Consider the following 21,430-nt stretch of genomic DNA (forward strand, 5'->3'; position numbering starts at 1 on the left):
TGATAAAAAAGATTTACAACTTGTACTAAAGTGTATAAAAACTGTACAAATATCCCTTAAATGTACTAAATGGATAAAATTGTCATAAGAGAGATATCAGCCAAAAATAATTTTTACTATTAATTCCCATTTTAAAATGCGGAAATTGAAAGGCAGGCATTTTCTCATTATCTTTTGAACTAAATCGTTTCCTTTTATCGTCCTTTTTCGCTGTTGAAAAAAAAACATTTAAACATTGATGTGAAGAAATTGTAAAATGTGGAAAAGAGATCACACAAATGTCGAAAAATGTCTCTTCAACCCCTTGCCAATGGCGAATTCATACAAGGTTGTGGCAGTTCTACAAAAACAACAATTGGTCTTAATAATCATCATAATACAAAAGCCGAAATGTTCAGAAAATGCTTTTTCCACAAGGAATAAAGATTTTTTTTCCAGTATAAAATTTTTTATCAATGATAAAAAATTAGTAAAATCTGAGCTGAGTTAGAAGGTTCCATTTAAGCCATTCGCTAACATTTTTATATCGTACTAAACTACTTGTAGGAGTACCTGTTGTACTTTTGAACATCAATTCGTAAATCTAAAAAAGTACTTTTGTACTAAAATTATCATCCCTGGGCGTAGTTATAATTAGTAAATTGCAGAATATCGTGTTTTAGCAAGCACTGGTGCTGGTTAATAGAAAGTCTTGATAAGAAATTTGCGTAAATAAATAAATTGTTTCGTGTGTACAACCTTTGTAAAATATAATTAATTATTTTGCTCCTAACATTTGTTATTAAAATTCAAATTGTTGTTTAATTTTTGCTAAAACAGGGGTGTAAAAATATATGTACATTTCTTTTATGTATAAAAATATTAAACAGAGATAGGCTGATATCGTTTATTTGTTACGGTTAAAAAAGTATGATTGCGGAATTCAAAGAGAAGAAAAGAGATAACAATATGCTTGTTAAACTATGTTTTAAATGTTGAAAGTGATGTGCATTGTTTTTAATAAGTGTATATATAAAATTCAACAGGAAATTTATTAAAAAAAAAGACTGGCTTAATATATAATGTAGAGAAATAGCAATTTATTTTATTATTATTAACATAATTCAAAAATACTATTGGCATGTTCAGTAAGATATAAAACAAAGCAATATATGTCTATATGTCCCAGTGGTTAAAAAAAGGAAATACTGTTTGTGAAAATGTATACACATACGTATGTATATATGAAAATGTATTGTAATTAAACAAAAATAGTTGTGAAATAAATTAACAAAATACAAAAAGATATTGTAAAGATATGTTTATTTTACAATTTCTTAAACTATAACATAATTAGAGCAGCCGGTGGATAACAACATTTTTCGATAACAAAATATCAAAAACAAAATAATTCATTTAAGGTAAGACCAAACAAAAGTACGGTTGGTATAACAAGTCTGAAAAAGCAAACTGTTTCAATGTCCATGTAACGTTTGAAAATTGTTTGTATTGTAATTATTATTATATTTTATCCAATGATATGAACGTATTTTGCTATTGTAACCTTATTTCCATATAAATTTGTTAAAATTACATACATTAATTCATATGTACAGACATATCCATATGTACATACACCTATGTACAGTGTCTCACGGAAGTATACGAATATTATTATATCTATCTTCTATATATATAAAAATGAAAGGGTCCATGAGAACGGCTAGAGCGATTTGGCTTTATTCGATTCAAAATTTTCAGGAGATGGTTTGTAAAGGAAAAAATTCGGAAATTTTAATTTTTAATATATTGCCTTATTTTCAATTCTCACTGTTCTTAATAAGAGACATTTTTTTGAGAAACTTGAAGAACTACATTAGTAAATAGCTACCGGGCGAAGCCGGGCGGTCATCTAGTTATCAATAAAAATATGATTTTTTTCTAATTCATTTGTAATATTAATTCTACAAAGTTAGAGTTTTAGTCTTGATAATATGACTGAATGGTTCAGATTTTAATAATTTTTGGTGTAGAAATTTGGTTCTCCCATTTGGATTAGGAGTTACAGGCTTTTATAGATTTAGGGGCATTATTACAACTTGCCGTTATAGTTAAAGTTACCTTTAAGGGTACCTTTTACTATTGCTTAAAGTTACCTTTAACTATAACGGCAAGTTGTAATAATGGCCCTTAAAATGTTATCATACAACCGACTTCAAGCAATGATATATCACTTGAAAGAGTTGGATGAAAGCTTTAAACTAATATATAATATGGCCCTGTGTATTAAACAACTTCGTACGAGCTTCTTTAAAAAAGTGCATTAGTTTTAATTTTTTATATTTAAATTTTTTCATTATATTTTACCCAATTACCAATTCTTATATATCATTTGAATTTTCAGCCGAGGCGCTCTGATACAAAAAAATTAGAAAATTGAATTTCAAATGATAGAATATTACAAGTTTTAAAACTTAAAAATTATTTTAAACACTTAATGTATAACAAACATTACTTTCTAAGGAACAAATTAAATTTTAGCACACTGAGGGTGAAAAAAGCATATATGTATATGAATATTAGTTTGATACCAAACAAACATAGCAATTTCCATCTGAAGTGATATTAAATCCATTATAAGCAAATACAACAGATACAGTGATGTGAAAAATAATAAGGACACTAATGTGCCATAACAATATGTGATGATAAATTAAGTAAAATGAGAGAATTGCCGATTATTAACTGTACTTATTTTTAGGTAATTTAGTATAAAAACAAATTCTATTGCGATTTTATTAAATTGTTGTTTTTATTTTATTTATTTAGATAAAAACCTTAAACTACAGATTCATCCTGTGAAAAAAAAATGTCACTTCATGTTATCTTCAAAATAATAATAAAAAAAATAAATTCATAATAGATTTGCACTAATTTCAGTTCTAATATGGAGCTAGGTTGCTAATATTGTGTTAATGCGCAATTGTTGCTTAAAACTGCTTTGCATCATCTGGGCATAGAATCGACAAGTTTTTGACAGACTGATACCGGTATATCCTTCCACTCAGCCTGAATTAATTTTCAGAGATTATCGCAATTTGTAGGACACTTTTCTCCTATTGATGTGGCTTATTTTCTTCGGCATATGGTAGCATACAATTCTGGAGGATTTCGACATAATCAGTTGCTTTCATATTGCCCTGTGTATACGATGTAATGGCCAAACACAATACATAGTAGGAAAATTATCCCCAAACAACGATATTGCCACCGCCGCACAGTGGTATGAGAAAAAAAAGGGAAATAAATCTGTAACTTCTAAACCCTTAGTCCGATTTGAATGAAATTTCACATGCGCACAGATGAAGTGTAGAATTTTGACCGCATGGGCCCACCGGGGGTGCGGCCAGGGTTCCCCAAAGTAGGACACCTCCGGTATGTTCAATTTTTAAAACGATCCTATTTCTTCGGCTGTGTTCCGATATCTCCTCGTCGAGCACTACAAAAAACCTCGTCTAGCTATCAATTATCTCTTATAACTTAGGAGATATTCGCATTTGAAAATTAAATTTTCATCATTTTTACCCACCCTACTCCAGTTTTTTGATAACAGCTGGTCCAAATATTTTCCGATCTTCTCCATTTTTCTTTTATTAAATTTATGTATGAAACAATAAATTTATGTATGAAATATAGAAAGAATTGTTTAAAAATAATGACTGAGTCCAAAGTTACATGCATTTGAATTTTAAAAATTTTAAAAATGCGATTTTTCGCTATTTTTTTTTGGGAAAAAAATACTATTATTCTTTTTAAGTTATCTAAAAAATTTCTAAAAGGATGTATAAAGAATTTGTACTTTTTAAAAGGCTAACTTTACATCGAATGCTTTCAATTAAAAAAAATTTAAAATTTTTATACCGAGGGACCAGGTCCATTCAAAGAACGCCTATTTTTAATGTAAAATTCAACTTTAGTGCAAAAATTCTCAAATCGCATACTCGATATCAAAATATAGTAACCCATTTTACATGGCCCAATATGTTTTAATTATTTTGTAAAGGGTTCTGATAACCCCGCCCCTGGTATGGATATTATAGCTTAAAAACTAAAAATCACATTTTTGGAATTTTTCAACACTTTTTTGGGAATTGCGGGATTCCTGATTACAAATTTAAAAATTGGTGTTCAGTTTTTCATTTTAAATCGAAAAATCTATATTACTGTAAAATTTTGTTAAAAAATATTCATAAATAAAAATTTTATTTCAAATTAAAATATTTGTATATTTGCAAAAACTCAAAAAAAAGCATTTTTTGTCATATTTTTCAAAAAAGTATTCCATGATTTTTTTAGTTGTAAAAAGTTATATATATCTTTGTAAAGTAGACAAAATACCCTATCCGTTGACATATAATATGTCTACATTGTCCTTTTTACGTGGCAAATTAGTTAGGGAAAACTTAAAAACTCCCAGAGAATTTACCTAGCACTGTTGTTTACATTCACAAAAATGTTATTTGCAGCAAACATACTTTTTATGAATTTCTATGTTAGGTAAATTCTCTGCGAGTTGTTAAGTTTTCCCTAATTAATTTGCCAATTAAAAAACATAAGGTAGACATATATTATATGTCAACGGATAGGGAATTTTGTCTACTTTTCAAAGATATATATAACTTTTTACAACTAAAAAAATCATGGAATACTTTGTGCGCATGTCAAATTTCATTCAAATCGGACTAAGGGTTTAGAAGTTACAGATTTATTTCCATCTTTTTTTTTTCTCATACCACTGTGCGCCGTGTTTCAGCGTCTTAAGAGTATACTTGGAGTTGTATGGTGTATTAATTGGTCTTCTTAGTGTATGAAGACCACGATCTGAATTAAATTAATTAATTTTCGTCTCATCCGACCAAATAATATTTCGCTATTTCTTGAGACCAACCAAGTGGAATTCAGCAAATGTTAACCTTTGTTGCACGTTCTTTTTAGACAAGATTGGTACTTTTCTAGCACTGCGAGCTTTTAGGTTCTCTTTAATAAGTGTTTTCCGAATTGTTGATGAGTGTAATAAGCAAAAATATCAACGATTGTTCATAATAAATATTTATTTTTTTATCCAAAAAAAATTTTTATTATATATTAAAGCTGAATGATCGGTAAACCCCTTTTTTTGTTTTTATTGATAAAATGTTTACTGAGTGTAATATAAAGCAGCTCTGTTAACTTAAGTCTTTGAGTAGGAGCTATGTTAGTTTATACATTAACATAGAAATGTTAAAAAACGGAGCTAACTTTCGTAGCTAACTTCACCCACATTGCTTTTTAACACATCAAATGATCTTTCCTTTTACTGCAGGTGTAACTTTCGGTTTTCTACCACGCGATTATTTAGCAGGAATCCATTTGACAGCATCTTCTACCATTTTTTTGAAATTCCAAGCAACATTGATATTTTTCTATAAGAATTTCCCGCTTCACGCAACTTTTTGATATTTTGCCGTACTTCTGGGTCACAAATGCTTCGATTTTCTCATTTTCTCTAATTGGCTTAAACAAAAGTAATTATTTTTATGTAGGAATGTAAATTAGAGCACTTCTTACCTTTTATACACAGAATAATAACTTTTATAATATGTTTATTTTCAAATTGATACGCTGGCCTTATTATTTCGCACAGCTTAAAACAACCGTTCATCAATTAACATAATTTGTTTTTGTAATATCTTATCTAAAAATAATTCTTATCTAAAAGCAATTCTATAATTTTACTTACATTCTCTCCAAATAATAATGTACCACATTAGTGTCCTTATTATTTTTCACATCACTGTATATATGGGTAATTCCATGAATATGTTAACCACGACTGAAAAAATAAACAACTTTTTTCATGATGAGTTGAATAGGTAAATACATTAAAATTGTACAATGTGAAGGTATTTTATTTATTTCAATTCAAGTAATATAAAAATCCTCAATAGATCAATAAAAATATATTACAAAAAATTTTGTATGTAATGATATAAAAAATATAAAAGGGAGAACAAAAAAACAAAATTATAATATGTGGAATTTCATAAAAAAAATTAAAATTTAACAATACATATTCCATTATCTAGAAGTATTGAGTATGAATTCAAATAATTTTTTTTTTTTTTTTTTTTTTTTTTTTTTTTAATTTTAGATACTTTATTCGGGAATAAATCTTGTAATATAATATAATTGGCCTAGGAAGAATTTTTTATATTACTGTGAATAAATAAAATATGCGAAATATAATACGAAATTAAAAAAGAAAGAAAATATCCCACAATATTTAGATCTTATTACAATTGTTTATGAGCAAAAATAACAGTTTAAACGGACTCTGTAATTTTTTAATTTAATTATTATGTAGTAGGATAAGGAGGCGGTGAAAACTAAGCTCCCAAATAGTAGGTAGTAAGACTTGCATTTGTCTCTGTGTTTTTTCTTCCTTTATATCCTTGTTTTCTGCAACCGAAAATATATATTTTTTTGTTTTTTAGTTTTTGTATACATATATTTTATTACTATAAGAGAAAAATTTTTTGCGTACTGTATGTCACGAACGATATTAAATTTTATTTATTATAAAACCAACCAAAATCAACTTATGTTTTGCTAAATCTATTTCACTTGATAAGCGTACAAATGTCCCACTCGATGTCATGGAAATGCCCATATGTATATGTTTTTATGTATTTAAAAAAATAAATAGATTAATTAGCGGACAATAAGTTAATAAATCCAGGATGTATGTATAGCTATAAGTTACCCATATTGTCTCATTCCAACAGCCAGTAGTTCGGAAAACATGCATTTTTTCTTACGATAAATTTAAAGCTAATTTTAGTAATCTTATATATAAATAGGCCACACGTTTTTTTTAGTACACTTTAAAGTATGTTATTGCCAACCAATATTGATGAAACATATATGGTTTATAAGGTTTTTTCTCTAGATGCCCACAATATAAAAAAAATATTTAAAAATTCTTTCCATAAAAGTGGTAAAAAGCGTTTTAATAGTGGTCGAATTTCGGCCACAAAATATGTGCCCTGAACTACGGAAAAATATTGCAAATCATAATGCTTCCATTTTCTGATGAAGAGATGCCCTTCAGATATGAGTTTGCTGTCAACAAAGTACATACTTCTTATGGAACACATTTGGGGAGTTCTCAAGAGGAAACTAGAGGGTTTCAGTCCGAAAAATAAGGAATTTTTTAAGTTGTGTCCCTACCAGAAAAGATGCCGGGACGGTACATACCTCAAATTAAAGGTAATTGAACCTTTATAGTCATTTTAAGAGAAATAAAGTCTTTACTTAAGAGTGGACTTTAGGTCTACCATGGACAAGTTAAAATATACTTTTGACGTTAAAGTCGACTATAAATATAAAACTAGCTGAAGCAGTTTTTAACTCATTTAACAACAGCATTAGCTGTTCTTCGCTTTGTAAAAAAGTTCGACAAAAAGTCAAAAATGTTTCAAGTTACAAGATATTGTCAGAGATTTTGCAATTATTGAACATTTATCAATAAAATTAGTATCAAAATAGCATAAATATGATATTAAACTTTCCTTTTTAATTTTTTAACATTCCTATGTTAATGTATATATTAACATAGCTCCTACTCAAAGACTTTATTTTCCACTCAGTAAACATTTTATCATTAAAAACCAAAAAAGAGTGGTTTGCCGATCATTCAGATTTAATATGTATATATTTTTTTTTGGAAATTAAAAAAAAAAAAAAATATTTATTTATGAACAATCGTTGATGCCTTGGCTTGCAGCGTATTATCTCCTTTTGAGATCGAAAAATTTGGCCAAAAATGGAAAGGTGCTCCTATGTACCTTAGGCTGGCGAAAGCCAAGTATTCAAAGATTTCAGAACTGTTTAGCATATACAGTGGTTGACAAAACAATGTAAACTTTTCCAAATTTTCCATAAGTAGCCCAAAATTTAAAATATTTTTTTAGAATAATTTTTTTTTTAGTATTTTACTTGTATAGTTTTATTTATATAAATTAACTGAAAAACAAACAACATAATTAATTATATTCTGAAAAAGTGAACAAAATTGAAAATATTCACTATTTCGCTACTGACAAAACAATGGAAACTTTTACACTTCTGCAAGAAAGAAGTGTAAAACGAAAATAATATTTAAAAGAACGATGTAAAAAGCATCCTGTTTACAGTTATTTTAATTTATTTTTAAATTCTGGTAATTTTTCACAATTTCTTTTTCTAAGTTTTTCCCATAATTGCTTTTTTTTCAAAGATAACGAAAATGGCTAAAGTTAAGATTTGTGAAGACTTTAAAAATAAAATAATTAACGATTTTAAAGCTGGTTTAAAACAAAAAGTATCTGTGACAAATATTTAAGAAATAAATCAGCAGTTTCAAAAATTATAAAGAAATTTCGTGAGACCGGTTCTGTAAAAACTCAACATTTAGGTGGAAGACCTCGACTACTTCTAGACAAGACAAGATAATTTAATAACGAGAGAGTCATGAAATTCCCATAAATAACTCTTCGAGAGGTTGTTAATAGCCTAAAATTAGAAATAAGTACCCGAACAGTTAGTCGCAGGGCAAATGAGGCTTATCTTGGTTGCTATCGTCCTGTGAAAAAAACCACTCATTTCTAAAAAGAACCGTTTACAATTCGTCTACAGGGATCATCACCAATATATATTATAAAAGATACCATGACAGGTATAGGATACAGAACCATATTGAACGATGTTATGTATCCATACGCTGAGGAAAATATGCCCCTTGTTTTGAGTTGTAACCGAGAAGTTACAATCCAACGAGGTACGTGTTTTGAAGTGGCCTGCCTAATCGCCAGATCTCAATCCCATAGAAAATCTATGGGAAATTGTAGATCGTAAAATAAGGACCCAAAATTACACCAGGAAGGAAGATTTATCGGAGGCGGTTATAAGGGAATGGCAAAATATTTCAAAGGAGACCATTGACTCTTTAATTGGTTCAATGCATCGTCGATGTGTAGCAGTTATAAAAAATAAAGGATACCCAACAAATTATTGAGTTCTTGCAAAGTTTAGACCATATTTGTTAAAATAATACCTAAGTTTCCATTGTTTTGTCAATGCCGTAATAAAGAAATCTTTTAATTTTGTTTTATCATTTTTAGAATTCAATTAATTATGTCATTTGTTTTTTGTTAAATTAAGTTAATAAAAGTATACAAATAAAATACTACAAAAATGCTAAAAATTTTTAAAAAAAATATTTCAGTTTTTAGGCCACTAATGAAATATTTGGAAAAGTGTCCATTGTTTTGTCAACCACTGTATTAAGAATCAGTATAGCATTTTTTTAATAGATTTTTCAAAATTATGAAATTGTGAATGTGGTCATATAAGTAAGGACTTTTAGAAATTCGAATAATTGGCCAAAAATGGAAAGGTGCTCTTTATCTACCTAATGGGGTCGAAAGCCATGTATTCATAGATTTTCCGGATCTCAAAAATTCCTTATATGACAAAATTCACAATTTCATAATTTTGAAAATTCCAATACAAAAATGCTATACCGATTCTGAATATATGCTATACAGTTCTGAAATCTATGAATACATAGCCCCATTAGGTTCATAAGGAGCACCTTTCCATTTTTGGCCAAATTTTTCGATCTCAAAGGAGATAATACGCAGCAAGCAAAGGCATCAAGGATTGTTCATAAATAAATATTAAATTGTTTTTAATTTCCAAAAAAAAATTTATTATACAGTAGCCCAATAAAATCTACATACAGGAATTCAAATTCAATTTCTTTCGTTGAAAGCTGTATTTGCAAGTTGAAAGTAATGAAATATATTTGTTAAAAAAATAAATTTACACTTAAGAAATTTAAAACAACATCACTTAAGTTGGGTTTAGCAACATTTCCTATCACGTCCAAAATTTCACCGTTATTAGAATTTTTGATTCTGAGTCAAATAATGAAATTTTTTTTGGTTTTTTGGGCTTTAATGTTCAAAATATTATGAATCATAATAGCCCCGCCCACCCAAAGGCTGCCGTGACCAAGAATAATTTTTTTCGTTATTTTACTCAGAATCAACGGTTAACTTTTGGGCGTTATTTGATTTTTTTTTGCTAAAATCGACATAAGACATGCATTATTATATATATCATAAAAAAAAACTAAAAAAACTGCTTTAAATTAAAGTAACATAATTTTTTTTCCTGTATGTAGACTTTCTTGGGCTACTGTACATATATTAAATCTGAATGATCGGTAAATCACTATTTTTTGGTTTTTAATGATAAAATGTTTACTGAGTGGAAAATAAAGCAGCTCTGTTAACTTAAAAGTCTTTGAGTAGGAGCTATGTTAATTTATACATTAACATAGGAATGTTAAAAAACGGAGCTAAATTTCGTAGCTAACTTCACCCAATTAGGACCTTTTTCTCAATGTATCGACATACTGCCTGTTACTAAATGTCGACATAAATTTATTTGGCCAATAAACTGTCCGTTAACAATTTTGGTTTTCTCAATATACCGACAAAAAACATTATTTTCAGTTGGCAATACCTCTCAAAATAGATGTGAAAGTTGAGAACCCTGACTTCAAGTGACAACATGTTTACATAAATCAGCTGTTTAATGTTGCCATCGACAGCTGGAATCCTTTGAAAAATTCATTATCCTGCATGTCTGCCAGGTAGTTAGGCCTGGCATGATAAATTTCTTTCAGCATTCACTTGGAACTCATGTTCTTCGAGTTCATCCTCCATCAAATTAATGTTAATTCCTCTATTAAACTTTCGTTTTGTAAAATCTATTAAATATCGTTTACACAAACACATAAAAACTATGAACAGCAGTCAGCTGATTGAATTTATCTGTACGATAACTAATAATTGGCAGATGAGGTCGGGTTAACTTTGCGACAGAATATAAGCAAATGAGACATTGAGAAAACCAAATTTCTTTAATCTGCAGTTTTTCGTTGGGAAAAAAAGATAATCACCTAAAACGGCCCTTAGCATTTTAATTATTTTGTAAACGTCGATTATAATTAAATTGTCCTTGTTCTAATTTCTTAATTGATAACAGTAATGTAATACCTGTATTGTGGATAAATTCCAAGTAAGCTTCAGAAGTTTCAAGTTAAAAAAATTGTTTTAAAACTGCTGAACAATTATCTTAAGAAATCGAATACGTTTTGATGGCTAGATAGCTGGAATTAAACTGAACCATCGTGTCGGTACTTGACATTTCGCTCCATTCTAGGTCACACAACTCGAACATTTCTTTTTGATTTGAAGTCTTCTTTGTTGATGAGCTAAATTCATTGATTACAATATTCTCTATTAACAATTAAACAATTTCAATCCATTTTTAAATGCTTCATTAATGATATGAGACAATGATTACTTTTTTGTATTCATTTCGCAAAAAACAGTACAAAAAACAGTGCAAGGTGTACAGTATAAATCAGTAAGCGTACTGACAGTACAATTGAAAAAAATTATTACATGTACTGTTAAAAATATTTACTTGTATATGAGTTTTTATCTTCATAGGATACAGTTAACCTATTCGCAGGTATAACCAAAAAAATATTTTTTTAACGGCAGTTTCAAAACTCAAATTTCAAATTTTAATTTAATTTTATTTATTTGAAAACATGTAATATAAAGCCAAAATGACAATATTACATAGCAGTAACAGTAATACCTGAAATATACACTATTAATATATATATTTATTTATTGAAATTCATTGTAATATAAAAAGTTCCTTTAGATCAAAACAAAATAACTTATATTTGTATATGTTTAGGTTGCATCCTTTTGGTAATAACTACATTTATTTTTATAACAATTTTGGAAAACTTGGATTGATCCCAAACAGTATATATAAAAACATTATAAAACAAGTAAGAGTGCTATATTCGGCTATGCCGAATCTTATATACCCTTCACCTTTGTTGTGGATGCATTATTATTTTTTATAATTAGTATATATGTATGTACATTGCCCACTTTCAGCGTACAGCATCCTAAATTTATCAAGAACACAAAAAACAACAACAACGCCAAACGAAACAAAACACCAAAAGAAAAAACAAAAACAAAATACGCAAGGCAATGAAACCAACACACATCCAAACATACGTTTAATTGTATAAAAAACAACAACAAGGCCAAAAGAAACAAAACACAAAAGAAAAACAAAATACGCAAAGCATGCACATCCAAACATACGATTTGTTGCTTTTTTGTCAAAAAAACCAACACACAACCAAACAAACGTTTAGTTGTATAAAAAACAACAACAACGCCAAAAGAAACAAAACACAAAAAAAACAAAATACGCAAAGCATGCACATCCAAGCATACGTTTTGTTGCTTTTTTCTTAAAAAAACCAACACACAACCAAACAAACGTATAGTTGTATAAAAAACAACAACAACGCCAAAAGAAACAAAACACAAAAAAAACAAAATACGCAAAGCATGCACATCCAAGCATACGTTTTGTTGCTTTTTTGTCAAAGCATGCAATACATTGTGTTTTTTGATGAAATTTTCAGAGGTTGTCTCGGATTTTTGCTCATATCTCCGTTATTTATGGACGGATTTTGCTGATTTTAAATAGCAAAATTCTCGAAAGTATGTCTGACAGAATTGTTGAAGATTTGGATCCCGGAGATATCTGGGGCCTTCAGAAAATTGATTTCAACAGACAGACAGACGGACATGGCTTAATCGACTCCGCTATCTATAAGGATCCAGAATATATATACTTTATAGGGTCGGAAATGAAAAATGTAGAAATTACAAACGGAATGACAAACTTATATATACCCTTCTCACGAAGGTGAAGGGTATAATTATTTATAGATTTATAGAGATTTGGCTACTTTTGCAGTTTTATAAGATTATTGTAGCGGATACCCCTGAGTACTTGGTAAGACTTTTTGAATTTTCGAAATCTTTAAGGAATCCACAAATAATTTATCCTCGAATTAACAGTTCAATTTATGAGAGATCATTTCAGGTTCGAACTACAAGGATATGGAACATTCTACCCTAATCCTTAAGAAGATTTAATTTATCAGATAATAACTATAGAAACAAGCTTGTAGAACATTTTTACGTTAATGATCATGAAATTGAAGATAACTAAATTTATAAATATTCATATTTTGAACATAAATTATATCATATCTTATTTGATTTATTATTATTTTTTTTTTTTAATTTTCATGTTTAATTTAATATCTAGTTTAGAGCTAGTTTCTGGGATAGAGATAATCTACGTTCTTCGCTTAAACCTATATTAAACTAAAAATTGTGTTTCTCACTTATTGTTTATATGCTATATAATCTAGGTTTAACTGAGCATCATTGGTGAGTTAAACCTAAGTATAAAATGCCAAAGCACAAACAGATGGAAAATAAAATAAACAATTCAGCACAGCAGCTCTTTGTTTTTATTTGCTTTATTAACATCAATATAATTTTTAATATACATTTTATATACTTTTATGTCGCTTTTTCTTTTAGAAAGTTAAAATTTACAAAAAAAGTTAAGTAACGCGGTTGCTTTTTCTTATAAAATGTATAGTATTGCCATATTTATATGAAAAAATTTGAAGAATAAACATGTGATTTGACTGAAAAGTATGGCAATGCTAACAAAATTAATCCACTAGTGAGAAACACAATCATTGGTTAAATTCCGGCAAAATATGTTTCAGGATTAATATAACAGCGTGTTAAGCTGAGTTTAACTGACAAGTAAGAAACTAGCTCTTAGTGTTTAATATCCAAATTATTTTAAGTGATTGCAAATTTATGTAGTAGCATTTGTTAGTGAGTAGTTTGTAAGCCATATTTGGCCCAGTGGGCTTGGTTAATAAATTGTATAATTATTAAAAAAAATTAATATTATAATAAATTCATTAACAAAATTTAAATAATTCATAAAATTCATAATAAAAATTTTGTTAAACAAATTTCAGAATTTTTTGATCATCACATGGACATTTATTGACCACATAATAGAGAATAAAAATGTGAAAAAAGTATGTCAATATCTCCTATAGTTTTTCCGTACCTGCTATATAAATTTTGCGATTTTACTTATTGTTATTAATTTTAAGTAAAATCTGTTCAGAATATTATAGTTCAGGTAATTTTAAATATAGTCCGAAAGTTTTCATAAAATCGGAAAACGTTAACCATTAAATCGTGAAGGTCAAAGGTAAAATTTTTCAATATTTCGAATTTCTAATATTGAAAAATTCTAAGGGATACTCTAATGCACAAGCTCTGTTAAACTAGTCCATTATAATAGTCTGAAACTAGTTAATCGACTCCCTTACCGGAAGGGTTAAACAAATAATAATGAGGTAGTCGTTGAAATGTATGTTGTTCTGTAATTGCAAGTCATTGGCAAGTTTTTGCTAGGATCCTATTGTTATGCCTATGTAAATGAAAAAAACTCAATAAATATAATATCAAAATTAATTTTGCGTGTATGCATTTTGTTTGTTTTCAGAAACCATATGTTGTGAAAAAATGAAGATACATATTCTTTCCTTCCTAACAGTTATGTTGGTTATGCAATGTGTTACATCTATACAAATTAGTAGCCAGAAATCCTTGGAAACTTCAACAATACCATCGTCTACCTCTACGTTAAAGTCGTCGTCATCATCGTCGTCGTCTCATCAAACACATGTGTCAACGGGGACATTATTAACGCCAGCTCGTAATGGGATATTGTTTACAAATGCTGATACTTCACTTTATAGAATTGGTAAATTTGAGACGGCGGATTTGAAAACAGAAATCACCAGCAATGCTTCATCTTCGTCAACATCCTCAAGACTGCAGCAGTTTCAAAAAACTGAAAACTCAAACAGAAGCACATCCTCGTCAAATTTAGCGGCGACGTCATCAATATCATCCGATGAGAATAAAAATTTTAGTACAATTATTACACATAAAGTTAACTTTGATACGACACTAAATCATTTGGTTGTGGACACAGTTACTGGCCGTGTTTACGTTGGTGGAGTTAATCGATTGTATCAATTATCACCCGATTTAAATATTCATGAGACCGTTAAGACGGGCCCAAAAAATGACTCAGTCGAGTGTTCAATTCTAGATTGTCCCGTACATGCCCAACGCAAACCCACCGATAATTATAATAAGGTTTTACTAATCGATCGTGCAACATCGCGTCTAATAGTATGTGGCAGTCTTTTTCAAGGTACATGCACAGTACGTAATTTGCAAAATGTGTCAATTATTGAACAAGAAGTGCCCGACGCGGTAGTGGCCAATGATGCCAACTCTTCCACTGTAGCATTTATTGCACCGGGACCTCCACAACATCCTGTCACAAATGTCATGTATGTGGGGGTAACATACACAAATAATTCGCCCTATCGCAGTGAAATCCCTGCGGTTGCTTCACGTTCGTTAGAAAAAACCAAAATGTTTCAAATTGCCTCTTCGGCTGTTACAACGGGCACACGGACATTTATAAATTCGTATGCTCGAGAGGGATACTTAGTAACCTATATTTATGGATTTAGCTCGGAGCGCTTCTCCTACTTTTTGACCACGCAATTGAAGCACAACCATCATTCGAATCCCAAAGAGTATATCACGAAACTTGTGCGCATTTGTCAAGAAGATTCCAATTACTATTCATATACGGAAATTCCCGTGGACTGTATAAGCACTGAGCAAGGCGGCACTAAGTACAATCTGGTGGAGGCCGCTTATCTGGGTAAACCTAGTGCAGATTTAGCCGAGAACCTTTCGATAACACCCCAGGATGACGTTTTATTTGCCGTTTTCTCTGAGGGACGAGGCAATCAGTCAACAGATAATTCAGCTTTATGTATCTACTCGTTGAAAGCGGTACGCCGGAAATTCATGCAAAACATTAAGTCTTGCTTCAACGGTGTGGGCTCAAGAGGCCTAGATTTTATATCGCCCAATATGGCCTGTGTACCAACTAAATTGCAAACAATTGGGGAAGACTTCTGTGGTCTGGATGTTAATTCACCTTTGGGTGGAGATCAGCCCATCACTGCCGTTCCTGTGGCCATGTTCAAAGACAATTTAACCTCGATAGCAGCCACAAGCATTAGTGGTTATACAGTGGCATTCATTGGCACTAAAAATGGCTATTTAAAGAAAGTTGTAGTTGAATCTAGTACGGTGGCAAATGAGTATGCCAACATACCAATAAATATTGGATCTCCTATTCATCGTGACATGCATTTCGATAATCAAAATCTACATTTGTACGTTATGTCGCAATATCAAGTGGCCAAAACCAAAGTATATGACTGCAGTGATTATAAGACTTGTGGCGAATGCTTAGGAGCTCGCGATCCTTACTGCGGCTGGTGTTCGTTGGAAAATAAATGTTCCCCCAGATCTACATGTCAAGATGATGTGAACGACCCGCTCTACTGGATTAGCTACAAGACCGGTAAATGTACCACCATAACTAGCGTGATGCCGCACCAACTACAACGCACAACAGCACGTACTTTAGAATTAATAATCGATCATTTGCCTCAACTAAAGGAAAATCTTGTATGTGCATTCACCACCGAAGAGAAGGCTCTTTTTACAAATGCCACCAAGAAGCGCAATGGCGTTAATTGTACAACTCCACGCACTGACATGCTGCCGCAAATTCAACAAGGAAAACACCATTTCACAGCCAAGTTATCTGTACGCACTCGCAATGGACCGGATTTAGTATCTACTGATTTCACATTTTTCGACTGCAGCACACATTCGTCATGTACACGATGCGTTTCATCTGAATTTCCGTGCGATTGGTGTGTTGAGGCACACCGTTGTACACATGATACAGCAGAAAATTGTCGCAATGATATTTTGGTTACTGGGGTGAGCCGTATAGGTCCCAGTTATCGTTCTGGTCCCGGCTTCTGTCCCACCATCAATGCCACTGGCGATGGAAGCGAAGTTTTAGTGGCAGCTGGTACTAGTAAATCGATTAAGGTTAAAGTGCATATCATTGGACAATTTATAGTGCAAACGCGTTTTGTTTGCCAATTCAATATCGAAGGGCGTGTGACGAGTCTAAATGCTCAACTATTGGGCGATACTATTTATTGTGACAACATGGAATTTCAGTATACATCACGGTCGCCAAATTTAACAGCAACATTTGCAGTCATTTGGGGTGGTTCAAAGCCTTTAGACAATCCTCACGATATTCATGGTGAGTATTCTAACATTTTAGGTTTCATTGCCTTTTTCTCTATATATTATTATTTTTCTATACTCTGTATAAGTAATCGCAGAATATATATACCCAGCAAAAACTTAGATTGAAAAGTAATGAGTTAATAAGCTTATACATTGGCATTTTAACACATTATTATAACACGGTGATGTCACTGGAAGCAAGTACTTCCTTCCACCTTCGCTTACAAATAGGGAGTTAAATAAGTTGTTTTGTTGTAGAGTTATTTATATAATTTTGTATTTACAAACAAAAAATAAAAAAATAAGTCGCAGCCACGAGTCGAACCAACAACTATCCGTTTGCTAGTCTGCTGTTGTACTCACTAAACCACTGCACAGTAGGGCAGAATCGAAATTTTTTGCGTGGGAATTTTATTTATTTAATTTCAATACAAAGAAGCCTTCGTGGCCAAATAGTACATGTATTGTTAAGAATATATCTATGTATGTAAGTAACATAAGTAGAGATGGGATTCTACCCGGTATTTACCCACACATTGGTTAAATACCGGGTAAATACCAAGTAAATACCTTTTTTGGGTATTTATATGGGTATTTATAAAAAGCATTTTAAATGCTGCATTTAGCAATTTCTGATTGTCAATCAGCTAAAACATTATTTTAAATTACTCATTTATTTTATTGTTTTCAACACCACGTGTGCAACAATTTGAATATAAATGTAATGGTGGACTTAGCGAACTGTAAAGCTAGAGGGGGATTTGTGGTCTAAAAATTTTGTATGGAGTCGCATAGAAGAAATATCACAGAATTAAGCAGAATCGCGGTTCATATATTGACTCCCCCATGCACATCAGGTGCCACTGAACGCTCATTCAGCACTCAAAAAACGAATCAGATTAACTGCAGATAATAGCGAGAAATAATGTTTTATAGCTCATAATTGGAATATCGTCAACAAGGACATACGACAAAAGGAAACTTCCCTAAAAATTATACCGGTTGAGGATTGTTGTGTTTGTTGAAATAAATACACGCTGCTCTTCTGTTTAAAACACTATTTAATTTCATTTAAATTCATTACAAATTATTTAATTAAAAGAAAAGGATTTACAATATATATAACACGTGTGCTCACAAGAGTAATTGAAAAAAGGAAAAAGAATAATAACTGAAAATGTATGTATTTAAGAAGATAATATAATGAAATGTCAAATATAAAAAAGGATTGCCATGTTCTCAATACTGACATTACAATCTCCCACGCTTAATGAGGCACATAGTCCATATGACGGGCTGGAGGTCCTCTAGCTCGGTTGGATCGTCTTAAGCCTTCCAGTTCTTCCAAAGGTTGTGGTTGAATAAACTGTTCTGGATTTGCAGCTGTAGTTTCTATTTGTACTTCTTCAATTCTAGCTTTTTGTTGTACTGGAGTTTCCTCAAACGTTACTGTTTTTTTCGGTTTATTTACGTCAGATTTGTATAACTGGTTTATATGACGCTTTAGCTCGTATCCATTGTCCAGCTTCACTTGATAATGTAAACGACCAAACTTCGCTATTATGGTTCCAAATTTCCACGTCGGTTTGCCTTTATCGTACCATCGCAACTGTACTCTCTCTCCCACGCTAATTTGACGAACCACAGGAGTTATTAATATTGATTTTGATTGCTTTACTGGACGTATTGCGTCTAATTTGATCCTTATATCACGACCCAGATAGAGTGTTGATGGACTTTTTCCATTTGCTAATGGGGTTGCTCTATATCGAAAAAGTATTTGTTGCACTTTAACATTCAATGGTAATTTGACGTCTTCCATCGCCTTCAATTTTGATTTTAATATCTGGACGTATCGCTCTGCTAAGCCATTTGTTGCTGGGTGGCCTGGGGCTATGAACTTTTGTACCATTCCATTATCAAAACAATAATTCCTAAACATTGAACTTTGGAAAATGGTAGCATTGTCTGAGACAATAGTTTGCGGAAGACCATGTGTGTAAAAAATATCTTGTAACATTGAAATAGTTTTTTCAGTCGTTGGGAAATCTTTTGTTATACGAATTTCTGGCCATTTCGATTTTGCATCTACCAATATCAAAAAATGATGGTTTTGAAACGGTCCGGCGTAGTCGATGTGGACCCGTTGGAAATTTTCGTTTGGCTCCTCCCAATGATGTGTAACTACTTTTGGTGGGTTGTTCTTTATTTTGGCACAACTGGCACACGATTTAACAAAACGCTCAATATCGGAATCTATGCCTCTCCAAAAACAATATTTCCTCGCTAATTGCTTCATCTTTACAATACCACAATGTGTGTAATGCAGTTCTTTCAAAATTTCGTCACGTAATTTTAGTGGAATTACAACTCGTTCGCCCTTGAAGATAACACCGTCTTGAACTGAGTATTCAGCATCGTAGTTTTCACCATTTACTAAATCTTGCTTTAATTTTAACAACTCTAAATCACAATTTGTTTCTTTGGCAATGCTCGTTGCAGTAATTGCAAAAGTCGAAATTTCATTGATTTTTTGTTCTTGAATGATCCGTACTTCTTCATTTAGAAAATGTTCAAAATTTGTTATTACCTTAATTGGTGCTCTAGATAAGCAATCAGCATTGATGTTGTCTTCTGCTCTACGGTGTTTTATTTTGTAGTTGAAACCTTGAAGAAATGATGCATATCGAAGAAGTCTTGCGGATGTCATTGCAGGTGTTTTTGAATTTTGATGAAAAATTCTTGAAAGTGGACGATTATCAGTTACGAGGGTGAATTCTCTACCATAAAGATACATAAAGAATTTATCCACTGCAAAAATAATGGCTAAAGCTTCTCTGTCGAGCTGACTGTAGTTTTGTTCTGCTTTCGTTAACGAACGAGAAATAAATGCCACTGGACGTTCTTCTCCATTTACTTCGTGTGACAACACCGCTGCTATGCCGGTTGGGCTGGCATCACACGCTAGAGTTACAGGCAAATTTTCATCATAAGGTACTAGTACTCTGTCAGTTAGTATTTCTTCTTTCAACCTTTTGAATGATTCTTCACACTTGGCAGTCCATATAAATTTGTTGTTTTTCTCTAACAGCTGGCGTAATGGAAACGTAAGTGTTGATACATGGGGTATAAATTTGGAATAGTATGTAACCATACCAAGAAACCTCCTCGTGTCATCTACGTTTTGTGGTTCTGGAAGAGCCATAATCGCTTGTACCTTTTCCTGGCATTTTGAAATTTTATTGTGGCTTACTACATATCCAAGGTACTTGATTTGATTTTTGTAATATTCGCACTTCTTTTTATTTAAGTGTAATTGATACTTATTTAACCTTTCTAGGCATTTGATTAGTCTTTTTTCGCACTGGTTCATTGTTTCCCCATGAACTACGATGTCATCAAAGTATGAAATTGTACCTTCTAACCCTTGTAAAATTTGGTCTAAAATTCGATTAAACTCACTTGGAGCGGTTTTTATTCCGAAGGACAAACGGTTCATGAGGTATGTACCTCGGTGGGTTGAAATAGTTTGTATTTGTTTACTTTCATCATCAACCAGCACATGTAAATATGCTTTATAGACGTCTAACTTACAAAAGTATTTCGAGTTTTTCAAACTGTTGAAAATTTCGTCTATTCTTTTTATAGGATAGTGAGCTGCTTCTAGCTGCGGATTAACTGCGACTTTATAGTCAACGCACAAACGGACATTACCATCAGGTTTCGGTATCACCACCAATGGTGAACCCCAATTGCTGGTATTGACTTTTGTTATTATACCTTCACGTTCTAAACTTTCTAGCTCACGATCCACTTTTTCTCGCAATGCGAAAGGCACTTGCCTTTCCTTAATAAACACAGGTTTTGCATCTTTATGTAATTTAAGACTACAAACTAGCTCAGGAATGCACCCTACCTTCTCCTGAAATATTTCAGAGAATTGCTGCTCAATTTGTGTTATTGAATTTACTTGATAGTTATTTCCTTGTTCACGCTCGTCTTGATCAATGTCTGCAAGGTTGATTTGTAAATGTCGGATCCAGACACGACCCAACAGTGCAGAATGCTCTGACGACACAATATACATTTCTTCATTTGATGACTTGTTGTTATATTGTACATTGACGTTAACAACACCCAAAGGTACA

At 31.4% G+C, this 21,430-nt stretch overlaps 1 protein-coding gene across 1 annotated transcript in view; it reads left to right on the forward strand.

Moving 5' to 3' along the window:
* Window positions 1–710: 710 nt before the first annotated feature.
* Window positions 711–21,430, forward strand: part of PlexA (plexin A) — an 85,345-nt gene continuing 64,625 nt past the window's right edge. Inside the window, exons 1-2 of the mRNA XM_065514646.1 lie at window positions 711–1,400; window positions 14,572–17,295. Of these exons, the coding sequence (XP_065370718.1) occupies window positions 14,592–17,295 (2,704 nt within the window). The 5' untranslated portion in view covers window positions 711–1,400; window positions 14,572–14,591. The remainder of the gene's footprint in view (window positions 1,401–14,571; window positions 17,296–21,430) is intronic.

The sequence above is a fragment of the Calliphora vicina genome, chromosome X (assembly GCF_958450345.1).
Source record: "Calliphora vicina chromosome X, idCalVici1.1, whole genome shotgun sequence".
Lineage (NCBI taxonomy): Eukaryota > Metazoa > Arthropoda > Insecta > Diptera > Calliphoridae > Calliphora > Calliphora vicina.